At 42.5% G+C, this 23,187-nt stretch overlaps 2 protein-coding genes across 4 annotated transcripts in view; one reads left to right on the forward strand and one right to left on the reverse strand.

Annotated features, from left to right (window-relative positions):
* The window catches only part of RHPN2 (rhophilin Rho GTPase binding protein 2), a 29,750-nt gene extending 26,215 nt beyond the window's left edge, over positions 1-3,535 (reverse strand). The window contains exon 1 of the mRNA XM_051805985.1: positions 3,282-3,535. Coding sequence (XP_051661945.1) covers positions 3,282-3,521 — 240 coding nt within the window. The 5' untranslated portion in view covers positions 3,522-3,535. The remainder of the gene's footprint in view (positions 1-3,281) is intronic.
* Positions 3,536-9,546: 6,011 nt separating this feature from the next.
* Positions 9,547-23,119, forward strand: GPATCH1 (G-patch domain containing 1). 3 transcript variants are annotated; one of them, XM_051805973.1, is made up of 20 exons: positions 9,547-9,644; positions 10,645-10,779; positions 11,064-11,149; positions 11,572-11,732; positions 12,090-12,187; positions 12,308-12,366; positions 12,684-12,929; positions 13,734-13,881; positions 14,596-14,675; positions 15,688-15,892; positions 16,476-16,760; positions 17,912-18,093; positions 18,401-18,528; positions 18,794-18,927; positions 19,253-19,422; positions 20,046-20,256; positions 20,944-21,054; positions 21,304-21,425; positions 21,917-22,062; positions 22,817-23,119. In XM_051805973.1, exons 1-20 carry the CDS (start codon positions 9,569-9,571, stop codon positions 22,836-22,838), a joined length of 2,805 nt encoding a protein of 934 aa, XP_051661933.1. In that variant the 5' UTR covers positions 9,547-9,568; the 3' UTR covers positions 22,839-23,119. The 3 variants fall into 3 exon arrangements, with proteins under 3 accessions (XP_051661933.1, XP_051661935.1, XP_051661934.1); XM_051805975.1 differs by having other exon boundaries at positions 20,049-20,256; XM_051805974.1 differs by having other exon boundaries at positions 17,915-18,093.
* Positions 23,120-23,187: the final 68 nt, after the last annotated feature.

Consider the following 23,187-nt stretch of genomic DNA (forward strand, 5'->3'; position numbering starts at 1 on the left):
ACTCACCTGGCAGAGTGCCTTTCTAGTGACAAGAGAAGTCAAAGCAGGAAACAGGACCATGCATCTGTTTCCCCATTTTTGGCCCTTTACATAGAGCCAGTCATAGTTTCACAGGGCCCACTCCCTACATAAAAAAAAGGCACCAAACAAGAATTAAGTAAATAAGTTGGTTTACATACTGCATCTTGGGGATACTGAGCCTTGCCTTCTGGTATGCTGTATTTAAAACTTCAAAAAGCATAGCACACAAAAGGGCACTGTAGAAACTTTGAGCATACTTCCTATAGTAATCCATTCATCAAAAGAAAATGTCAGGAGTCTAAAACAAATGGACACTGTATGAACTGCTCCATTTTTCTCAATTATAAAATTTCATTGTGCATACTATTCTTAGAAAGCATGGAAGGCAGCCTCATTGTGTAAATATTGCTTGGAAGCCCTTTTGTGAGCAGGATTGATGCAAAGTGTTTTCACCTTGCTCCACAGCTCACAGAATAAAAAGGCCAGTTAGGTATTTTGCCCTAAAAATACAAGGACTAACCCTGGAAATTGATGTGATGCCGCGCCAACAAAAGCGGTAAAACAACCCTGAAATCCTTTCAGGAAAACAAAAAGCGGTGTGATTTAAAAAGGGAGGGGAAGGTGACAGACCCAGGGACACCCATTAACAGCTCCCTCACCAGTTTCAGTCACATGAAATCACCCAGCACACCATTCCCAGGGACACGGGAGGCCTGAGGATATTGTGTCCGAAGTGCCTCCTTGGGTTTGCAGCTCCCAGGAGTGCGATTGTTTCGGGCTGGGTTTTTTTTTTTTTGGTGTTTTGTGTGTTTTTCTTCCCCCCCTCATCACTTAGAACTATTGAGTCAGAAAGAAAGCTCTACTAACCTTTGAGACCATACAACTAATGTATAACAGGGAATGCTGATTTCTGCTTACTTTTAGGGACAGAAGGCTTTGAGCATCTAGCCTAATCTGAAGTTTGTAACTATATTAAAGACACTTATGAGCTGGTTGAACCCTCGAAAGACCTGAGGGAAGAATGTTTCACTGCAACACTGGTTCACTCAGATTTTATCAGGTTCCTATCCATTTTCTACTGCTTTAAGACATAAGCAACGAAAAGTGGGAAAGATGTTCATGACTAGGTATAAAATTGATTTTACAGTATTTTCACGGACAAGAAAAACTTCATTCCTGTCCAATGGGCTTTACACTGATCTAATGTTTCAATGACCTTAACTGTAACATGGAACAATTTAATTTAAAATAAACTCAGTCCTTTAGCAAGTCTGAGCATAGAAGATATACTCCTCTTAGGACCTGAGGCACAACTTGGCTACTAAGCTTCATCAGTACTAAGTCCTTATCAGTAAAAACAAACAGGTGGAAGACTCGATTTATCTAAGTTCATGAAGTCAACTTTTTTACTAACTTGCCTCAAGGCAGCATGAGTTTCCCACAGCGCAGAAAACACAACTATGAAAACTAAGTAATTACAACTTTGCCACACTTCATGATTTCCTGCTATGGACTACTAAGAAGTGACTTATTCACCAAGTATTATAGTGGGATTACACAAATGGAGAAGCCAGACAAATTTGGTCAAAGTCTTGTTTCAGTCTGTCTAGTTATTTACCAGGTGGTACCGATACCTTGCAGCACGGCTGGCACGGATAAAACTTGGCTCTTTTCAGCCGCAAACAGTTCCTCTGCTAAAGGGCAATATTGTTGCTTAAGCTCCTGCAGGCTTATGAATTTGGTAAATACTTGGGTAAAAAAAAACCAGCCCGTAAAGACGCCAACGAAGCAAAGCATCTGTGCCTCTCTACCATGTAATCCAAGTGGTTGCTAATGTGCGTCGTGGGGATGTTTTTGTGCAGAAGTGAGCCTCAACAAACTGATGTGTGTAGCTTTTTGTTTTCTTCCTTTCACAGAACGGACATTTCATGGTCTCGGGTCCAGAATCTACACAAAAACCCCCGTGTACGTACACCCCGACTTGAAACAAAAGTTACAGGAGCTGAGAACTTAAAAACAGCGAGGGGAAGCTGAATCAAAGCTCTCCGAAAGCGGCACTTACTGCCCTTTACCTCCGGTGAAGTTCACAGGAGCCCACAGGGCTGCGTTACAGGCGATACTTAACCGTAATTACTGTTGTGCAGAAAGAACTCGGGTGCTGGTTATGGCAAAAGCCGCCCACTCAGTCTGAAGAGTAATTAGGGCAGATGTTCATTAAGAACTTCCTAACGAGCCTGTTAACTTACTCCAGTAAACTTTCTTACAGGTACGTAAAGGCAATTTACTCGAGAGCGAGCGAGGATAGTGAGGGATCGTAGGATCACAGAATCAACCGGTTTGGAAAAGACCTCCGAGATCATCAAGTCCAACCCTTGATCCAACCCCGCCGTGTTTACCAGACCACAGCGGCACTCAGTGCCACATCCAGGCTCATCTTAAAAACCTCCAGGGACAGTGAATCCACCACCTCCCTGGGCAACCCATTCCAATGTCTGATGAGTCTCTCTGTAAAAATATTTCTTCCTAAAAGGAGAGAACAAGGAAGAGCGCAGAAAAAAAAAATAAAAATAAAGGCGACAAAAAGAACGCCGACAAGGGGAATTTCACTCATTTTGTAAAGTTACGAGCGCTCCTGCTCTTCAGGGTGACGCCCAGCTCGGGAGCAGGGAAGGGCCGCCCGGGACCCTGAGGAGCGCCGCGACAGCTCCAGGCGCACCCCCGAGGAGCCCGAGCCCAGCTCCGGGCACGGCCCCCAGGGACACAACCCCTGTCCCCGGCCCGGGTCAGGTCCTCATCTCGCCTCCCTCCCCGTCCGACCCCAGGGTTGCTCCCCCGTCCGCCCCCCAGGGCTGCTCCCCAGGGCTGCTCCCCGCTGCCGAGGGACGGAGCCCGCGATGCTCCGCCGGGACAAAGAAGATCGTGAGCGACGGAGCGGGGACCGCCAGCCCCGAAGTGCCCTCGGGGGGAGCTGCCCCGGGCACGGAGCCCCCCCCGGGCACGGAGCCCCCCAAGGGCACGGAGACCCCCAAGGGCACGGAGACCCCCAAGGGCACGGAGCTCCCCCCGATTACGGAGCCCCCCCCCGGGCACGGAGCCCCCCCCGGGCACGGAGCCCCCCCCGGGCACGGAGACACCCCCCGGGCACGGAGACACCTCCCGGGCACGGAGACACCTCCCGGGCACGGAGACACCCCGGGCACGGAGCCCCCCCCGGGCACGGAGCCCCCCCCGGGCACGGAGCCCACCGCCGCGCTGCTCACCTTGCGAAAGTAGCCGTCCTCGGCCGGCTCGGCCGCCGGGCAGCCGCGGGGCGGGAGGGTTTCTGTCATCTCCGGCCCGGCCGTGTCTCCGCTGCCGCCCGAGCGCTGCTCCGCCGAGCCCGACCCTGCGGAGCCGCTGCCCCGGGCACCGCCCGGCCACACCCCCGGCAGGGCGGGGAGGAGCCGCCCCGCCCCGAAACGCGGCCCCTCCACTGGCCCCGGCGAGGTCCAGTTGGGCATTATGTGGCCGCTGCCTGTGGTGGGAGCCCCGGGGGGGTGGCCGAGGTGCCCCCCGTGCGGGGACGGGCGGTGCCGGTGGCTGTGGCGGAGCGAGAGCGGGGCTCGGCGGTGGTTCTGATGCCTTCAGATCATTTTAGGCAACAGTTCCGCCCGCTCCTCCCCGGCCGCGCTCCGCCGGAGCCTGCCCGAGCCTCCCGCGCCCCGCCGCTCTCCCGCTCGCCCCCCGGCGCTCCCCCCCTCTGAGCCCCGAGACAGCAGAGAGCAGACAGCTCCTGCCCCTGGCACCGCGGGGCCGCCGCCGGCTCTGCCCGGGCCCGCCTCCAGGAGATGCGGGTCCCCGCGGGTGCTGCCCCTCGACGCGGGCTCGTTCCCAGGAGAGGGGCGCTCCCAGAGCCGGCGGTGCCCCGGATCACCAGGGGGATGCCCGGGGCCCGCGGGGCCACAGCGCGCTGCAGCGCCGGGCTTTGGGGTGCTGGGGACCTGCCGGCTCGGTCCTAGGGATTTGGGTGTGTATGGACCTGCCGGCTCGGTCCTAGGGCTGCGGGTGTGTATGGATCTGCAGCTCGGTCCTAGGGATTTGGGTGTGTATGGACCTGTCGGTTCGGTCCTAGGGCTGCGGGTGTGTATGGACCTGCGGCTCGGTCCTAGGGCTGTCCCTGTCGTTGGGGGGCCCGGCCGCCCGCACCCCGATCTGCGGGGCAGGAGCCCAGCAGAGCTCCCAGAGCTGCGGCTGCTCCAGCCCCGGGCCCCTGATAAGAACTGCGGTATCTCGGTGGAAAGGCAGGGCTGGCCCCGCTCGGGGAAAACTGCTGTGGGTTTGACCTGAGCATTGCAAAACCCTGCAGTGTCCGCTCTGGGAAGAGCCCTCCTGTCCGAAACGCTCCGCTGTATAACCGGTTTCGCAAATGCTATTGGACACTTGTGTGAGGAATTTGCCAATATTGGTTCCTATTCCCAGCCGTGCCTAACCTGCAGAGCTAGATGGACATTTAGCGTTGAAAGGTGCAACACTTAAATTGGTAATACCAAACTTGGCTTCTTCCCCACCACCTCCCCGTCTTTTTTATCTTTTTTTTAATCTTTCTTAGAATTATAGAATAGTTGCGTCAGGCAAAAAATCTGCAGAGACAACATTTTTTTGTCAAACGAAAAAATATCATCGGAGTTACGTCTTTAACAGAAACCTTCTTTGAAAATGCTGGTGTCTCCAGATAGTTATGCAGAGCAGGCCGATTAAACTGTGTGTCTACTGCATATTTTTGAAGAAGATTACAGTCAGCAAATGAGAAATTGGGATCCAAAGATTTGCTGTCTTCAAATCAGCTGAATTTTGTTCGTTGCGATTTTGTTCACTCTCGCCCCAGTACTTTTCTTTTTTCAATAATTCTATAAATATTTGGATGAATGTACGAAGATATATGTCAAATAGAAAAAAGCTAAAGTAAGAAAGTGGTTTTAACTGCTCCAGTGTCTGATTTGAGGATGTAAAAAATGGTTTAAATTATTTTTATGATACCTGACAAAAAGGATTTTAAAATTCAAATCTTACAAATCAGGACAAAACTCCAATGCAATACGTAGGAATTAGTTTAAGATAAATGAGTAATTTGGCAGCGTAGGCTGTGCTGATACAATCTGGCAATTAAAATAGTATTAATGTGACCACCTTGTGAGTTCCTCTCACTCCGATAAAGGGCACTTCATCGTGACTGTATTAGGGCTGAGACTGTATTTCTTAAGTAATTTGCCTGCATATAGTGAGTATGTTGGGTTTTTTTTGCAAAAGCACACACTGATTGTATGGTCTCAGTAGAGCTGAGCTGTGTAATGACTGGGTAGGAGTGCTCTCTGCCCCTGGAATGTAAATTGCAGCTTAGAACATTCCAAAACCTGATTTACCCTCAAAAAACCCCATGTCCCTGCTCTTCTGACCATCTTGTCTCCAGTAGCTTTTTGGTTGCCATTAGAATTCCTAAATAGAGCTGGATTTATACCACAAACTTTCTCAGTTTCTCGTGATTACATGAATCAGAAGGTTTAGCTGCAGCATTGTAAAGGTTGAGAAATACAGCCCAGAAATGTAGACTCATGCACTCAGAAAAATGGGATGTATAAATACAGACGTTTGGTTGACATTTATCTTTAATATCAGATTAAAATCAGTGATCTGGTGCACTGGGCATGGCACTATCTTTACCAAAGCATCAAATTTGCATCCAGAGAATATCGATATGCTGTGCCTGAAGTGCTGAATTTGAAAGCAATGAATCTTATCTCTGCATCAGATCTCTCTCTTAGTTCTGTAGTACTGGGGGCTGTCTGGATTTGTGCATTTTCCCAGATAAACCAGCCAGGTGATCTGGACAAGGACCATGCTGGAAACAGGCACAGAATGGCAGAGATTGAGTCACCCTAGATTCTGTCCCACAATAGTAAAGGTGAGAGGGACCAGAACTGGGACCAGAATCTGGACAGCCTTACACACAGTACATATGATAAATACATATTTATCATATGTTTGTATGATTCCACTTGTTCTTCTCCTCCATCTTGAAAAAATATGTGACTAAAGGAAATCCTATCAATGGTCTTTCCTTTGGCCACTAGGAAATAGCCTGAGTTTGGGAAATGAATTTCCTGCTGGGATACCTGTGGATGCTCTGTTACATGCTCAAGACAGGAATCTGCCTGCTCTCTGCAAAGAGAATGTTTCTCTTCTGTGGTTTTACAGACCTTGTGTAGGTAAAGGTAGGTAGCAGGTGTCTCCAAACCAGCTTTTGTCCCAGAGAGAGCCAGGGGCTTAGCAGAAAAAGCACTTTATAGAATAAAACTACGAAGGGAGAAGTGTGCATCAACTCCTGCTGTTTCTCAAGGTAGGTTCTGAAGATTCCAGTTCTTAATGAGCAAATGTTTGCCTGCTGTAGGGAAGTATTAGGTGAGGAGAAAGGAATCATAGGTCGATTTTTTTGTGTGTGTGTGGCTTTGGATGGCCACAGTATGATTTGCTATAGATGTTCTGCAGCATTTCACTGCTTCTTCACCTTAACAGTGTGAGGCACATATTAACTGCAGCTTTATCTTCACTGAAAAAAACCCACTTGCTGTCGAATAGCAAATATGCTTTGCCTGTTTCACTGTGAAATCACATTGGAAAAAAGACATTGCAGCTTCAGTGAGAATTAAGAATGTAAGGCCAAACAAGGGCAAAATCATCACCACTTTTCCCAGCTAATGCCTCGCCTTTAACTGAGATCCATAGATAAAAATCTGTGTACTTAAGGACAGTATGTGTTACCTCTTTTTTTTGTTTGTGTTTTTATTGTTGTTGGGGTTTTTTTGTTCATTGCTTTAAAAATTGAAAATTAGCACTTTGTAGAAGCTAAAGCAATGCCTCAGGGTCTATACTTCAGGTGACTGTTTTGTCAACTGATCCAGCAGCCCTGTGATGATAGGAGGAATATTCAGGGGAACATTCCCATTGAATACAAGAAAATGCAGAGGTGAAGTCAAGCTGGCTGTCTCTTTTCGTTGGTTTGGTTTGGGTTTTTTTTAACTAAAAAGGTTGTATTTTTATACTTCCTGTACTTAGGTCTTCGTTTTTTTTTTTTTTAATGTGATTTTTAAAAACCTTGTAAATTAATCTTTTATATATAAATTATACCAATTTTAGTCTGAAGTTCCATTGACTTGCATAACTTCAATCAACAAGAAGTTATGTGTTTAAAGAAGCGGTTTTAAAGAATATAACAAAAGGCATAGGCAGACACTTCTGTAGATGACCTTCTTGATGAACTAATACAGAACCAGATGTTGAAAGCGTATTGGAAAACTAAAGTCTGAAGTCCACCTGTGGCTTAAGGGCTCAATTTCAGCCTTACATGCACTAGCAAGGATGTGAGCTTTAATTCAAAATTTCTGTGTTTTTTTTCTCACCAGACAAATTTCTGTAAAAACAGTATTTTAAAAGTAGGTCATTCAGATCTACTAATATTTTAGTTTCATTACAGTTAAAGACATTGGAGTTATTATCTTATTTAACAGCTACAAATAGGAGTTGTCACTTGATTTAACAACTGTAAACAAGAGAGAGAGTTAACCGTGGAGAATACCACTGGGATGCAAAAGTAATTCTAATCTGATGAGAGCCTCAAAGGGAAAAAAAAAGCTTCAAGATTTGATTACTCCAACTGTTTGAGCCTATCAGACAAGACACTCAAAATATTTTCTATTAGCATTGTGAAAAAAAGGCCTGTGTGTTAAGTCGAAGTCACATAGAATTGAGTATTCAGAAACTATTATTTCCTAAACAAAGAGAAACAACAACTGTGTTAATAACTCATTTTGCCACTGTATGTTCTAGCTAAGTGCTTCCTAATTAGTAATGATGAGAAAAGATAATGCACGTAGATAGATGTGTCTGTGGCACCTACTCTATTGTTTCTAAGTGAATTAGAGGCTTAAATGAAACAGAGTACTCCCTGTTTACATGGAACCGAGTAAATATTTCCTATGGAAACCTGAAACCACATGAAACTCTGCTGGTTTCGCTTTGGAAGAAACCAGTTCCATTATACAAACAAACAGAAATACTGGGTTAGGGAATACTCAGATAAACTTGCAGAATACTTATCTGCTAAGGGCAGGAATCTCTCAAGACTGTGTTTTATTCTCAAGAATTTCAAAGAAACTGGTGATATTTGCTTCCAAAAGTTGTGGATGTATAGTATCTTCAGCACATCTGAAGTGGGTTTGGTTTTGTTTTGGGGAGGCGGGGAGTTGCAATGGTTTGGGGGTTGTTTGTTTCTTTGTTTTAAAAATTTTAAAATATATCGCGCTTTTAGTGAATCTGAGTATTAAGGTCAAATGTAAGCTTGAGAAATCAAATTAATAAAAATCGACAGAGGAGTTTCTCGTGGGTAGCACGGGAAATTAAAATTCAAATTTTGAACGCTTGGGTCCTACCGGGGCGTACTGGTCTTTGTACAAAACACAGTCAGTAAAAGTTTCTTTTGCCATACAGGATTTCCCAAGGAGGTGCAGAGACACCTGAAAGCGTTCAGGGATGAAGCTCTTTGAGGGAAGGCTTGAACCTTCTCTGAGAATTTCTTGTTTGAAGTTTTGAGACGTCTGCCCTGATTTTTGTGCACATTCTTCTCGAATAGCTCGTAAAACAACGTGGTAAGGCAAATTTTGCCATGTGTAATTCAACGAAATCCACACCTCCCCCGATTTTGATTGAGGTTGGCGTTCCCTTCACTCCTTGTTTTGGATAAAATGTGGTTCCCGGGGTCGGGGGGCGCCGGGGATGGGGATCCCGGCGGTGGCGGTACCGGGAGTGCCGGGGATGGGGATCCCGAGGGTGACGGTGTCAGGGATGGGAGTGCCGGGGATGGGGATCCCGAGGGTGACGGTGTCAGGGATGGGAGTGCCGGGGATGGATCCCGAGGGTGGCGGTGTCAGGGATGGGAATGCCGGGGATGGGCATCCCGAGGGTGACGGTGTCAGGGATGGGAGTGCCGGGGATGGGCATCCCGAGGGTGACGGTGTCAGGGAGCTGGGGGGTCCCGGCGGTCCCGGGGTTGGAGGTGCCGGGGATGGGGTTCCCGGGGATGGTTCCCGGGGAGGGCGGTCCCGAGGATGGGGGTCCCAGGGTCGAAGTTCCCGGCGTTGAGGATCCCGAGGATGGCGGCTCCGGGGCGCTGAGGGGTTTCGGGGATGGGAATCCCCAGGGTTGGGGGATCCCGGCGGTCCCGCAGTAGAGGAGTGCCGGGCATGAGGATCCCGGCGGTGGCGGTCCCGGGGTTGGGGGGTGCCGGGGGTGGCGGTCCCGGCGATGGGATTCCCGCGGATGGAAATCCCTGGCTGGGGTTCCCGGATGGGGATCCTGGGGATGGGGATCCCTGGCTGGGGTTCCCGAAGGCGGTTCCCGGGATGGTGTTCCCGGGATGGTGTTCCCGGTGTTCCCGGGATGGGATTCCCGGTGTTCCCGGTGGCTCCGCCCCCCGCCCGTGACGCCGCCGGGCCCCGCGCGGCCACCGTCGGGCAAGATGGCGGCGGGCAGCGACAGCGAGGAGGAGGAGGACCTGGTGAGCTACGGAGCCGCGCTGCAGCCCCTGCAGGAGGGTAAGGACCCTCCCTGCCCCTCCAGGCCTTGTGGCGAGCGCTGCGGAGCGACCCCGCGGGAAGCGCTGCTGTCCCGCAGGGCCCGCGCCGCCCGGGCCGGTTCGCGGCCGGGGGTCCTGCGGCCTTGGCTGTGGGAGCTGTGGCGTGTGGGCCCCGCGCAGACCCGCCTCCCCTTTCTCCCCTGCCTCCCCTGCCTCTCCTGCCTTCTCTTCCTCCCCCTGCCGCGGCAGCCGTGCTGGCCTGCAGAAAGGTCTGGCTCGGCCTGGGCACGGAGCGGGGAAAGGCCCTGCCGGCACCACACCGGCTGTGCGGGGCTGGGCTGGGCTGGGCTGGGCTGGGCTGGGCTGTCCCTGCTCTGCGTGGAGCTGGGGGCCAGCCTTTCGTTCTGTCCTTTCCTTAAGCCTCAAAAAAAGAGAAGAAAATAGAGGTCAAGTGTAACACTTCAAGTGCACGCAGTTACGCTAATGTGATTGTCCTACACTTATATTCGTATATTCACCTTATATATTCGTATATTCACTAGTCCAAGGACTAACTATGGCTGTGAGTCCCAAGTCTGTGCCGCTTTATGCAAGAAATACTGCTTAAAAGGTGTAAATGTTCGTGTCAAAGGCTATAGCTTTTGTGGTTCATTTGAATTTTGGACACATCTAGTGTGTAATTTCTCAAGCAGTTCCTGAAGTGATGAAATCCTCTCAGGGGTCTCGCGTACCTAAAAACTAAAAGTGTCCTTTCACAGGAAAAGAACATTGTTCTCGGAACTTATCAGAGTTCAGGGGTTTGATGTGAACGCAGTGCTTGTCCTTTAACAGTGTGCATCAGCAGTGTATGCAAATAGTTATAGTGGAGTGGAAATGGATGTCAACTGATGCTTTCTACTTCAGGGTGGCCACTCTTTGATCCAGTTCTTACTTGCAAGGAAGAAATGGCTTCTGGAGGGAGTGAAGGGTCTCTTCTTCATGCAGTGTTGTGTCTGATTCTCTGATGTATTTGGTTGTAGGTGAACGAATTAAAAAGCCAGTTCCTCTGCAAGAACAGACTGTTAAGGATGCCAAGGGCCGATATCAGCGTTTCCACGGAGCCTTTACTGGGGGCTTTTCTGCTGGTTACTTTAACACCGTTGGCACAAAGGAAGGTTGGATGTTTTTCTGTCTTCTGGGAAGCATTAAATTGAGTGCTATAGTTTGATGTTAGTGAAAACAAACTAACTGTTGTTAAGCATTTGTTTTCCCCTGCTGTTCCTTACACTGTAAATAGCTGGAACAGTGTTGCTGAAGTTATTTCCTCTTGAGTTTTTGGACTGCAATTTTACAAATGTTCCTTTGGTGTATCCTTTAGGTGTAAGGTTGAAATGTTTGAATTGTTTTCAAATACTGTGCTACCTTAAGTACCTTGCTTAAATATTTACCTTCTTTAAAGGATGGACACCCTCAGCTTTTGTCTCATCACGGCAGAAGAGAGCAGACAGAACCATTCTTGGGCCAGAAGACTTCATGGATGAAGAGGTAAATTTGGAAAGGAATAAAAAACTTTTGTAAATAGTTTTCATGACAGCAGGTTTTTCAGGCAGTGAAGTTTTCTGAAGAACTTAAATAGCAAAAATTGAAGTAACTTTGAAAATACTTCTTGTATGCAGTGTTATAGTGCTGGGTCATAAAGACTGTTTCATAGGTTCACTTAAGAAGCTCCTGTAATGTCAGTATTAAAAAATAAAACCAGAACTCAACCCTTTCACTTTGTCAGAAAAGGCAAACACTTCTAAAGCTGTTTAAAACATGTCTGTTCAAAGTTATTCAAAAGACAACTGTATAAATGACTGAAGAAAATTAGCCAATATGAAGGTCATATCCCTTTCCTTTAGTATTACAGTAAGTAGGAATTTGAGAGGTGTTTAATTTTCTTTTTGCATTTTGTGTGTATTTTCCAGGATCTTAGTGAATTTGGGATAGCACCCAAAGATATTACAACCACAGATGATTTTGCATCCAAAACTAAAGACAGGATAAAAGAGAAAGCCAGACAGATTGCAGGAGTAGTTGCTGCCATTCCAGGAACCACTGCATTTGATGATTTAATAGGACCCTCTAAGTAAGTGAATTTACATAAAGATTAGCCAAACAATTCCTTTTACTTGGAAGTGTTGTGTTGGTTAGAAAAGTAACTTTTGACCACAGTAGTCTACAAAAGAGACTGGAAGATCTGCAGTGTTGCACTTCCTAAGTGGCCTCCACCTGGATTTCTGTTTTGAATGTGCAGACCTGTACCAGGTAAACATTTACAACTGGCATGCAGGGTGTGGGAAAATGTTGATACATTCAGGTTTGATTTTAGCTGGGGTATAAAAGCAGAAGTTCAAATGTTATATATGTACCTGGTTGATCAATAAATAGTATAAGTGTTGTTTGAAGTAATTTTGGGGTTTGTTTCCTTCTGTTTTCTTCTTAGAATAACAGTTGGGGTTGAACTGTTACGAAAAATGGGCTGGAAAGAAGGACAAGGAATTGGACCACGAGTCAAAAGAAAACCATGCAGGCAGAAACCTGGTAAGTTCAGTGAAGTTCTTGAGCTCCTAAGTAGAAAGTTAACATTCACAGACAGATTAGAAAGTTAATTTTAAAACCTTCTTTTATTAATTTAATATGATGCTCTGATGTCTCTTACAGATCCTACAGTGAAAATATATGGTTGTGCCTTACCACCTGGACTGTCTGAGGGTTCTGAGGTATTAAACAAGCAAAAGTTGTTTGTTGACTTATGTAAGAATGTGTGTTAACACAGTAAAAAACTCCTGTAACTTCCTTAATGTCTTTGACAGTATTTTAAAATGTAGTTTCAAGTCTTCTTAAAAGCATTCATACGTACTGTACTTAATGTGAAGAAAGGTTTTAGTGTAACTAAATTTCTTCTTAAGCAGGTGTAGTTCATGTATAATTTAGGAATTGCAGACTTTCCCAGGCTCATGTTAACTGAATGGTGTAAAAGCTCAACATACAGCACTTTTAATCATATTTGCTCCTGTAAACTTTTATTTTGTACAAGGAGGAAGAGGATGAATACCAGCCAGAGAATGTGACCTTTGCCCCAAAAGATGTAATGCCTGTAGATTTGACTCCAAAAGAGAATGTCCATGGACTTGGCTATAAGGGTTTGGATCCCTCACAAGCTTTGTTTGGTGTATCTGGAAGAGAACACCTGAATCTTTTCACAGGTGGTTCTGAAGAGACAAGTAATTTACTTGGGGATCTGAGACATAGTAAAGGAAGAAAACTGGGTATTACAGGTCAGGTAAGGGCAATTTTTAATGCATTTTATTATTAGTGCAGTAAAATATAAATAAATTTTGGGGTTTTTTTAAGTGAAAAGCTCCTTGTCATTGCAGGGTTATTGTAAGAAATCTTAAATGTGGGTTGACAGTAGGATTTCTTTAAAACTTGTTTTGAAGATGTGGAAAAAATCCTTAGGACTTTCAAATGCCTTCACTTATCAATATTGTTAAAGACAACTATACAAAATACCTGACTCTGAGTAGCTGGATGGAGGAAAGTCTTGTGTTACTTTGGTTAGAGAAAGTTTATATTCGATATGTTTTTAGTTTACATTTTTTTGGTCTGTTTTAGTTTCAGTAATGCTGTATCTGTTGTATCTGTTAGCTCGAGAGGTTTTGTGTTGCTCCATGCTATTTGTAGTTCTTATCTAGAAGCACGGTCAGTTTACATTTCTGGGAATTCTCCTTGCTTAATTTCCATGCCAACTGACAATCTTTTTTTTTCCCTTTTGAGAACTTAACCTGGTCTTAGACAGATTGCAAATGTTATTTTGTGGAATTAGTCTGCTGCCCTCATCCTGTACAGATCAAACTTGCCTGCCAGGGGAATGGAATATGTTTGCTTTTGTAATCAGTAAGCTGTTTTTTTTTTTTTTCCACCTCAATTCTTGGGGAGAAACTGTACATTTTTCCCAATGTATATGTATATATATACTCTACATTTTATATAGATGAGTAGATATATATGTGGATGTGTTCTGATATGTGACTTTAAAGTATTTGTACATTTCTGAGCTTTCATTTGTATTTAAAATATATTTTAGGCTTTTGGTGTGGGAGCTTTAGAGGAAGAAGACGATGATATTTATGCAACAGACACACTGTCAAAGTATGATACAGTTCTAAAAGATGAGGAACCTGGAGATGGCTTGTATGGCTGGACAGCACCAAAGCAGTATAAATCCAAAAAAAGTGAGAACTGTGGGTCTATCTAAACACCTACTGTAATTTGGGGGAAAAAAATAGCGTAATGTAGTCTCTATTTGCCAGATATTTTAGTTTTTAACCTTGATACCTGAAACTTCAACTAGTCTTCCTTCTGTATTTTAGTGTCCAAATACAGAAATAATTTCTGAAGTCCTCCACTAAACCCAGTGTTGGTTAAACCCCCAGATTATATTGTCAAAACATCTGCTGCTTTCTGGGGTGCAGAATTCAGTTCCACTGCACCAAACAAGTGACTGTGAGCAGTGTTTACAAAATATGACCCTATACTTGCAAAGAGAATTTTTTTTTTAATGGTACTTTTGTATTTCAAATAATTTTTGTAAGTTTTATTTTGATACCACTTTGGTTCTGCTGCAACTTCTAAGTGCTTGAAATACTGTAGTGATTTCTAGAGTGTCTGCTCAGGTTTATTGTGCACATTAATGACACTGATGGTGTGAGCTGTTCACAGTGGCTTCACTACAAGCCATGTTCACCTCCCAACAGTCACTGGTAGTAGTTTTTTAGCAGTATAATACTAATCCAGAATCCCTTAATTTTAAATGAAAGGCAGTGAAGACAAAGAACTACAATTATGTCCTGTAACAAATCATGACAAATGGAAAATGTTCAGAAAAAAACCCCTTTTTGTCTAACATACATGTTTAAATATTTACCAACTCTGTGGTCACTTTGTAGGGCCTGAAAGAGAATTTAAATATATAGGCAAAATCTTGGATGGTTTTTCCTTGGCATCAAAATCATCAATTCCAATCAAGGTAAGCAAATAATGATATTTTTTGTATTAAGAAAAACGTCAAGAAATTGTCATGTGAGCTGTGTGGACTTTACTGCTACTCTGTGTTTTTTCTGTTCTTAGAAATGAGTGTTCTGATCAGCAGTAAAGACTGATGAGTGAGCAAAATTATAGCATTGGGGGCTGTTCAATAGAAACCTAAAATCTGTCAGACTCCTTCAGGAATTTAAAACTTTGTCTGTGGTGCTGGCTTTGAACAAATGCCTCCCACACTATGTACTGTTGTTTGCCATAAAATTGGGGGAATGGTTTCATTTGACTTCAGAATAAAAAAGTTGCATCTTCTGCTCCTGGACCTTTCAGATGTAACATTCAGTTCTCTGTAAAAATCAGGCCTCGTGCTTTGTCCACCTTAGTGTTTTGGTGACAAGTTTATTTGTTAGTCCTGTTCTCAGGTTTGTGTCATTTATGCCATATATATTCACATAAATTAGGATGACAAACAGAACTGTATGACATGGTCCTCTTTCTAAGGAGGAATATTTGTGTGGTGTATGAAATTGGACTGTATAGGGAGCACAGGAATTTTTAGGATGTAAGTGGAGGAATTTTTAGGATGTAAGTGGAGGAATTTTTAGGATGTAAGTGGAGGAATTTTTAGGATGTAAGTGGAGGAATTTTTAGGATGTGAGTGGAGGAATTTTTAGGATGTGAGTGGAGGAATTTTTAGGATGTGAGTGGAGGAATTTTTAGGATGTAAGTGGAGGAATTTTTAGGATGTAAGTGGAGGAATTTTTAGGATGTAAGTGGAGGAATTTTTAGGATGTAAGTGGAGGAATTTTTAGGATGTAAGTGGAGGAATTTTTAGGATGTAAGTGGAGGAATTTTTAGGATGTAAGTGGAAGAATTTTTAGGATGTAAGTCGAGGAGTTTTTAGATTGAGCCGCCTTTTTCTGAAGCACGTTGGTAAGTGTTAAATACAAAGTCATCTCTCTCTCTCTCTGAGTGTCATTTTTTGTTCTGTGGCCCCAAAGGTTTACCCACCACCTCACCTACCCCGAAATTACAGACCAGTTCATTACTTTCGACCTGTGCTAGCAGCTGGCAAAGAAAACTCCCATTTACAGAAGGCATTGGAGGAATCCACAGGGAAGCTTGGGAGTGATCCAGCACAGCAGGGCAGGCATGCTTTGGATGCAGCTCAGAGGAGGGAACTGCTGGGAGAGACTGGGCTAAAAGGTACTGAGATCTGTGACCACACCTTTGCTTGTGTTTGTGTAGCAGTAAAAACTGGCCTCGAACACTTATTTTCTAATATAAACATACCAAATCTAGTTCCCATAGCTGCAATACCATTCCAGTGCTTGGTTTCATCTCAACACTTGAATTGTTGGCATAGCTGGCTGTATTTTCATTTACTTAAATATTTTAAAGCCAAAAAGTATGTGTTGGATTGTGTTTTGTTGTGCTTGGTTGGGTTTTCCTGTGGCCTTTTATGAATGTAGGAGGCTCTGAGGATTTTTTCCTGTAAAATGAGGTTTCACTGAAATACATTCAAATATGTAGCTGTGCCTCACATTTGTGTCTACAGTAGTGAACTTTATAGAGTTATATGTAAATATGTGGTAAACAGCATAAAAGATGTAATAGTGGCCAAATTTTTATCTGTCATCTCTGCAATTTTATTTTTTATTTCTGCTTAAGAGCATTTTCTCTGAATGTTTACCCATAGTGATAGGGCTTTTTCCTCCACTGAAGTGGAAGAAATAGTTCTAGGAATTTTTCATTTCTGTTTATCTTTTACTGCTCTTTTCTACTTTAGGTCCAGCTCCTTCTGTTTTGGAATATCTGTCTGAGAAAGACAGAGAAAGACTCAAAGAAGTGAAGCAAGCATCTGAACAACAAATGAAAGCAAAACCAGTGGCTCAGCAGCCACAAAACAGATTCCAGCCAGCCCCCCCAGAGGATGCTTCTCCCAAATGGCAAATGCTGTTGGGAGGGCAGTTGGCAAATGCTGGTTCTAGTGACTTCAAACCATTTGCAAGAAATCCAGAAAAACAAAAAAGATATGAAAATTTTGTGAAAAGTCTTAAACAAGGAGAAAAAGGTAAAATATTTCTTGATTAATTATTTTCTTTTTATTCCTCCCCCTTCCTTTTTTGGTTTCGATGCATTATATGTCCACTGTGAGTTCTCTTCCTGAATTCCACAGTGCCTTGAGGTGAGTTCTTCAGTGCTGTGATTTTTCTGTAAGGCATAAAAAGCTGAAGCAGATCTAAGGAGTTCCTCAGCAGCCTGTGAATATAGATTGCCTTAAAATAAAAAAAAAAAAAGACAAAAAGGGGTTGGTTTGTTTTTCAAATTTTTAAGTACAAAGGGGCCATTGGAGAAGAAGAAAATGGGCACCAGCAAAATGCCATGGAGGAAAGCATATAGTGACAGATAGAAAACCTGGGTTTGTTATTTTAGTTGTGGGTTGTTGTTTTGGTTTTTGGCTTTTTTTAAATAGTCCTTTTCATTCTATGAAAAAACATTTCCTGGTTAGTAGCCTCCTCTGGTTATCACAGTGGGACAGATTACTTGAGCTTTGAACCCAAAGTTCCTCTGTTCAGGACTGGGATTTTCCCTGTGTAAAATTGAGTACCCTCAGTTATGAGTGTTATGGCTGTAAATGCCTCCTTAGTAATAATGATGAAAGTGCAGGAATATTTAAATAACTGGAATGATTAAAGTTCTCTTTTCCTGTAAGAGTGTTTGCTTGGGTGGTGTTATTTCTTCTTCCTTCTGGGAGAAGAAGTGAACCTGCTGCTGTAAACAGGGTCTATATTGTTTATATAAAAACCTGTGTCCAAACTCTGTATTTATCAGTGGGCACTTCATATACCAGAAAGCCCCTTAAAGTTACCAAAGCCTAGCCAGGCTTACTGCTTGGTAAATTCTGTTGTGTGTTTTAATTATTTGATAAATCTTTGCATTATACTTTTTGTTTTTAAACACATTAAGTATTCTGAACATTCCTTAGAGTGCAGTGACTAAGGAGTCAGGTTTGCAAGCAAAATTATTTGAAATACCTGTTTTGCATTTGGCAAATGCCACCTTGAAAAACTACCTCCATTTATCAAGGATTAACACAGTTGAGATTAATACTGTCCTTAAGCTAAATACTTATTAAATACTTGCAAGGATGTTTGCAAGGATGTTTCAGAAGTGTTGGAGCTCATAAGGTGTAACCTCTGCTGGACATTTCTCTCCTTACAGCAGATGCACTGGAGCGTTTTTTAGACCCAAATATGACGGAGTGGGAGCGGGGAAGGGAGCAGGAGGAGTTCATCCGGGCAGCCGCCTTCTACAGATCCTCCAGCTCCACCCTCTCCTCCAGGTTCACACGGGCCAAGTATGAAGATGACGTTGACAAAGTCGAAGTTCCTCGAGACCAAGAGGTATCTGCTGTTCTTCTGGATACCCTGCAGCTGCAGCTGCTGCCTCAGCCCTGACTTTCTCCTTCTTTAAAACCCTTCTGTAGATTTGTCACTGTTTTGTTGCCCTTCTGTTGAACCAGCTTTTGGTGTTCAGACATTCAGACATCAGAAGGTGTTGCCCACCTTTTGGAAACACTCACTGCATGCAGAATAGTGATTTGTTAAACAGCACTTAAATATTATGTTTCTGTCTCTTTTAAGTCTTAGAACAGTAATAGTTCAGTAAGTTGTGACTTATTTAGCAGCTGTAAATGTTTGACTTTTTCAGAATGATCTTGATGATAAGGAAACTGCTGTGAAGATGAAGATGTTTGGCAAACTCACAAGAGACAAGTTTGAGTGGCACCCTGATAAGCTGCTGTGTAAAAGATTTAACGTTCGTGATCCGTACCCTGAGTAAGATAACTGATATTTATGTTTTTATATTGGAAAATTCTCAGTTTTTCCTTTGCTGATGGAAAATCTGGCTTGGTGTTTTCTTCTTGTGTCATAATGTGGTACAGAACTGCCAATATTTTTATTTGCATTGTGGAACATGGTGACCTCTGACAAAACAGCATGCATTTGAGGGACTGCTGTAGGTGTTTCAACTCGTTGTAGATAATTTGGGCCTTTTGTGTGTTGAAAGCAATAACCAACAAACATTTTTATTTCCCTCTAGTTCTTCCATAGTTGGTTTACCAAAAGTGAAAAGAGACAAGTATTCTGTGTTTAATTTCTTAACTGTCCCTGAGCCCACCACGTCTGCAACTCAAGCAACAAACAAACAAAGCCAAGAGAATAACAACCTCAACAGTAAGTTTGTTGTTACTTTATTAATTTAGCTATAAACCAGATAATAGTACAGAAAAGGCATCTTTTTTAATTAAAAAAAAAACCAAACTTTTTTTAATTAAAAACCCTAAATAAAGAAATTGAAAGAAAACTTCTGTGACATCAAAACCGAAGTTAGTGATATAATGCTAATTTCTTTTACCTAGAAGATTTTTATAGGTCGAATATTCATTGGAAAGATTTAAAAAATGTCAAACTGAAGAAGCAGAGTAATTTAAAATCAAACAGACAGTGAAATGCAGGATAATTTGGCATGCAACTGATTTGAATGTTTTGGATGTTTTAGAACCAAAGAAACCTTCGAGGTGGGATATGTCAGATAAAGAAAAGGAGAAAAAAGATTCTATCAGTGAATTCATTAGTCTTGCTAGATCAAAAGCTGATGTTCAGCAGCAGCCACCAGTGCCAGCAGCAGAAAAATGTGCAAGTGGGCCAAGTGAAACTCTTCCCACTGAGGTGAGTTTACAAGGTTTGAACCTTGACAACCCAGAAGTAAGATTGGATAATACATGAATTGATTTAATACAGACCAGTTTGCTCAAGAGCCAACTCAAGAGCAGAGGCATGAGATTGTACTTTGAAGAATTTTGAGGTTATAACTCCGAGATGTAAAATGTTTACAGCTTACAAGGACAGCAGGTTTGACTGTATTTGAAGTAGCAGCTTAAGAGGAGAAAAAATGTCCTTCAGCAGACCGGGAACTGAATTCTGTCGCCCTCACTCTGCTCACAGGCAGAATGGAGGAGGGTGCATATTCTGGGGAGGAAGGTGATATTTTCCTTTTGCTTAAATTTAGTATTATATAATTGAAGTTTGAAATAATGAATTAGATCCCCAAATATTACAAATTCTGTTTTCAACTGTGTAGCACAATCTGCACTCCCATTTACAGGACACTGGCTTAGTTTTGCAGCATTTCACATCTTCACTGTTTTGGTTCCTCAGGTTGTGTATTCCACAGCTGTTGTGATATCTGTAAATATCTGTAAATACCTGCCAGCACGTTTGAAGTTGTTCCTTACCAGAGAGAGGTTGTTACTTTCTTTAGTGTTTAAATGCAGTTTGTTCTTGCTGTTTAGCAGGGAGCTAAGGAAGGAAAGGATCAGGAAGAAGAAAGCAAACGACCACCCATGGATTTATTTAAGGCCATCTTTGTGAGTTCCTCAGATGAAAAATCATCTTCCTCTGAAGAAGAGAGTGATGAGGAACAGCAACCAACGACTTCAGTAACAGAATCAGAAACCACCAAGCAAGTTGATAAACCAGACAGTTCTTCCTCTAATGTACAAGGTAGTACCTAATGGATGTTCATTTTTATGCAACATAAAGTAAATACCTTGTAAAAGGTTAACTTATGAATCACATGCTCTAGGACTGCACTCTTGTGCAGATCATCTGGAATTGGTGGGGCTGGGCATGTAGAAAATGTGAATAATACAGCACTGAATAAGGCCTTGCATGTTATAGTGTTATTTATGTTGCCATTTGTCTTGTGTAGATTTTACAAGCAAAGTGCCCTGTGGAATATGCTTGTTAAACAGTGAAAACATCTAGAAAACATCTAGTGCTAGAGCATACTTAAAATGGAAATACTTTGTTCACTTCCTGTCACAATTGGTTCTATTAACATTTAACTTTTAGCCTTTATTAACTTTATGCATCTCATGGAGGTTTTTATTCATTCTAAGTAATGGAAAAATATTTCTGCATTAAAAAATAAAAGCAAACAAATGCACTGATTAATTAATAATTGTGTAGTGTGAAAGGCAAACTTTGATTTAAAGGAGAAAAAAAACCCACAGTACATTGACATGTTTCAGAATTCCAACTGTCCAGTTGACCAGAGCATCCATAGAGGTACAGGATTGCTTTCTTAAGGATTTTTAGAAAGCCTCCTTTAACTTTCTTCAACACTTCCTGGAAAAAGTGTTTTCTTATTTTCCTTTCAAGTATAGAATTCTTTGGCTTTTTTCACAGAGAGTGTGGCTGCTGCAGCTGATCCTGGCACTTCTTCACTGTCTACTTCAAAGCAGGAACTGGATGCAGCAGAGGAATTTGGACCAAAGTTACCTCCAGCTTTTTCTTCTGGTAGGTTCTGTGAGCTTTTAGAGTGTAAATTCTGCACATTTAATGACACAATTTAAACACAAAGGCATTTAATTACAACAGGGATGTTGCAGTTAGGATTTTTAGACATTTCATTTCCGTTTTAAAGCTTAGGAGTTTTGTTTGTTTGTTTTAACTATCCTGTTAGGTTAAAAGTAATACAGAATGTAATAACCAAATTACTTTTTTTGTCCTTCTTTTAACTGCTTATTCATTTGCTTTGTGTTTTAGGTGCTTGGCAACAGCAAACAGTGGTGCCAGCAAGCTTTCCTGGGCCTAGTAGGAAAGAAAAGCATAGGAAAACAAGAGAGAAACACAAGACAAAGAAAGAACATAAACGCAAAAAAGAAAAGGTATTTTATTTAAATAAACAGTCTGTTGATTCTTTGATCTACCTGTCAGAATTTTATTATTATTTATACCAGGTTGCCAGGAAATACATATACTGGGACTAGAATTTAAGCAACAGAATTTCTTGGGTGTTTTGAAAGCAGGAAGTTATCCCACTATGGTGCTGCTTTTTCCATATGTACAACGTGGCTACAGATACAATACTGTGGGTGGGTTAATGTTGTGTGCTGGAGGTGTCAGGCACGTTCTGGGAACTGCATTATAACTCCTGGTTTATATACAAATAATAGTAATGAAACTTCTGTTTTAGAGGGAGTTGAGTGCTTAGATGAAATAAGGGTCTTGGTTTATATTTTCTTTAGCTCAGTCTGAGTAGTGGAAAAGAGTCACTGGTAATTGTTCTGTTTTGGTCAAACTTTTTTCTGTTGTTGACATCCAGAAAAATCCAAGTCTTTCACAAGGAAATAAGGGACTATTTCTCTTCTTTTTACAGAAAAAGAAACATAAGAAGCAGAAAAACAAAGGAAAACACAAGAATAAAAAATCAGAAAAAGACAGCAGCTCAGATACTACAGAGAGCAGTGACAGCCTCAGTGATATGGATACCACAGGCTTGTCACCCAAAGAACTTCTAAGAAGGTAAACAGAAAGGTTACTTAAACACTTGCAAATTTTGCAGTAAGTAACTAAAACATCAATTTATTAGTTGTTAAATGCTGCTTACTTCGGTGAGGAAAAATTACATATGTTAGACATCCTAGTCTACAGGATAATTAGTTTTAGGATAGAGGCCTCTTAAGGTAAAGGGCACTGTTAGTTAATGGACATTGTCATTAAAGATGACTGATATTTTTGGATGGGATTTTGAATTGGAATTACAAATTGAACAAGTGCAGGTAGAGATTCATATTTTTATAACTTTATCTACTTCTCTTTACCTGGAAACATTGAAAGCAACGTTGTCTGCTAAGATTCAATTCAAATAGATCCATCTGACCTCATGGCAAAGTGCTTGGGGTCGAGGTGTGCAGTGGAATGGATGTGTGCCAGTGGGAAGACTGGCATTTGAATGGACTGTGCCTTCCATTCCTTTGCAACTGAGAGTCTGTTATATACTGCTGTTTTCTTAATAAAAAACAAACTACTGCTTGGATTTCTGAATAGCTAAAATATGGTTTTATGCTATTTGCACAAAACAGACTTCTTTGTACAGGCAGTTGTCTTGGAAATCTTCACATCTGCATGTCTCACATCACTGAGAAAATGTTCTATCTCATATACTCAGATCTCTCTCTTAAACTAAGATTTAAGAGACTGCTCAAGTAATGAGATGTTCTTAATGTTGCATGTTACTGTTCAGAGTGACCTTTTCCTTTTTCTTTTTCCTTTTTAGATTAAAACAACTCCAGTATTGAAGAAGCCACTTGCTTTCCTCAGTACTGTGTGACTCCATCTCAAATGTTTGATCTCCTCCATGATGGTAGATCAGTGGTGTATAATGTGAAGCACTATAGATACAGTATTCATATTGAATTTCTTCAAAAGTGTATGTGCATATGTTTTATTTTGTGATGTTTCATGTGTTCAAAATGTATGGATTATAGAACATTGAAAAGACCCCTTTCTGGGCAGCATAATCTGAAATACCACAGGCTCTGTTTTAATTCATTAAACAAAGCATTTTAATAAACTTAAATGTTGTTAAAGAATGGTGATATTCTTATATGCCTAGGACCTCTAAAGTGCTGGAGAGTCTGAGTTAAG

The sequence above is a fragment of the Manacus candei genome, unplaced genomic scaffold, assembly GCF_025592945.1.
Source record: "Manacus candei isolate 608988 ecotype Guabito, Panama unplaced genomic scaffold, ASM2559294v1 h1tg000065l, whole genome shotgun sequence".
In the NCBI taxonomy this organism is placed as follows: Eukaryota; Metazoa; Chordata; class Aves; order Passeriformes; family Pipridae; genus Manacus; species Manacus candei.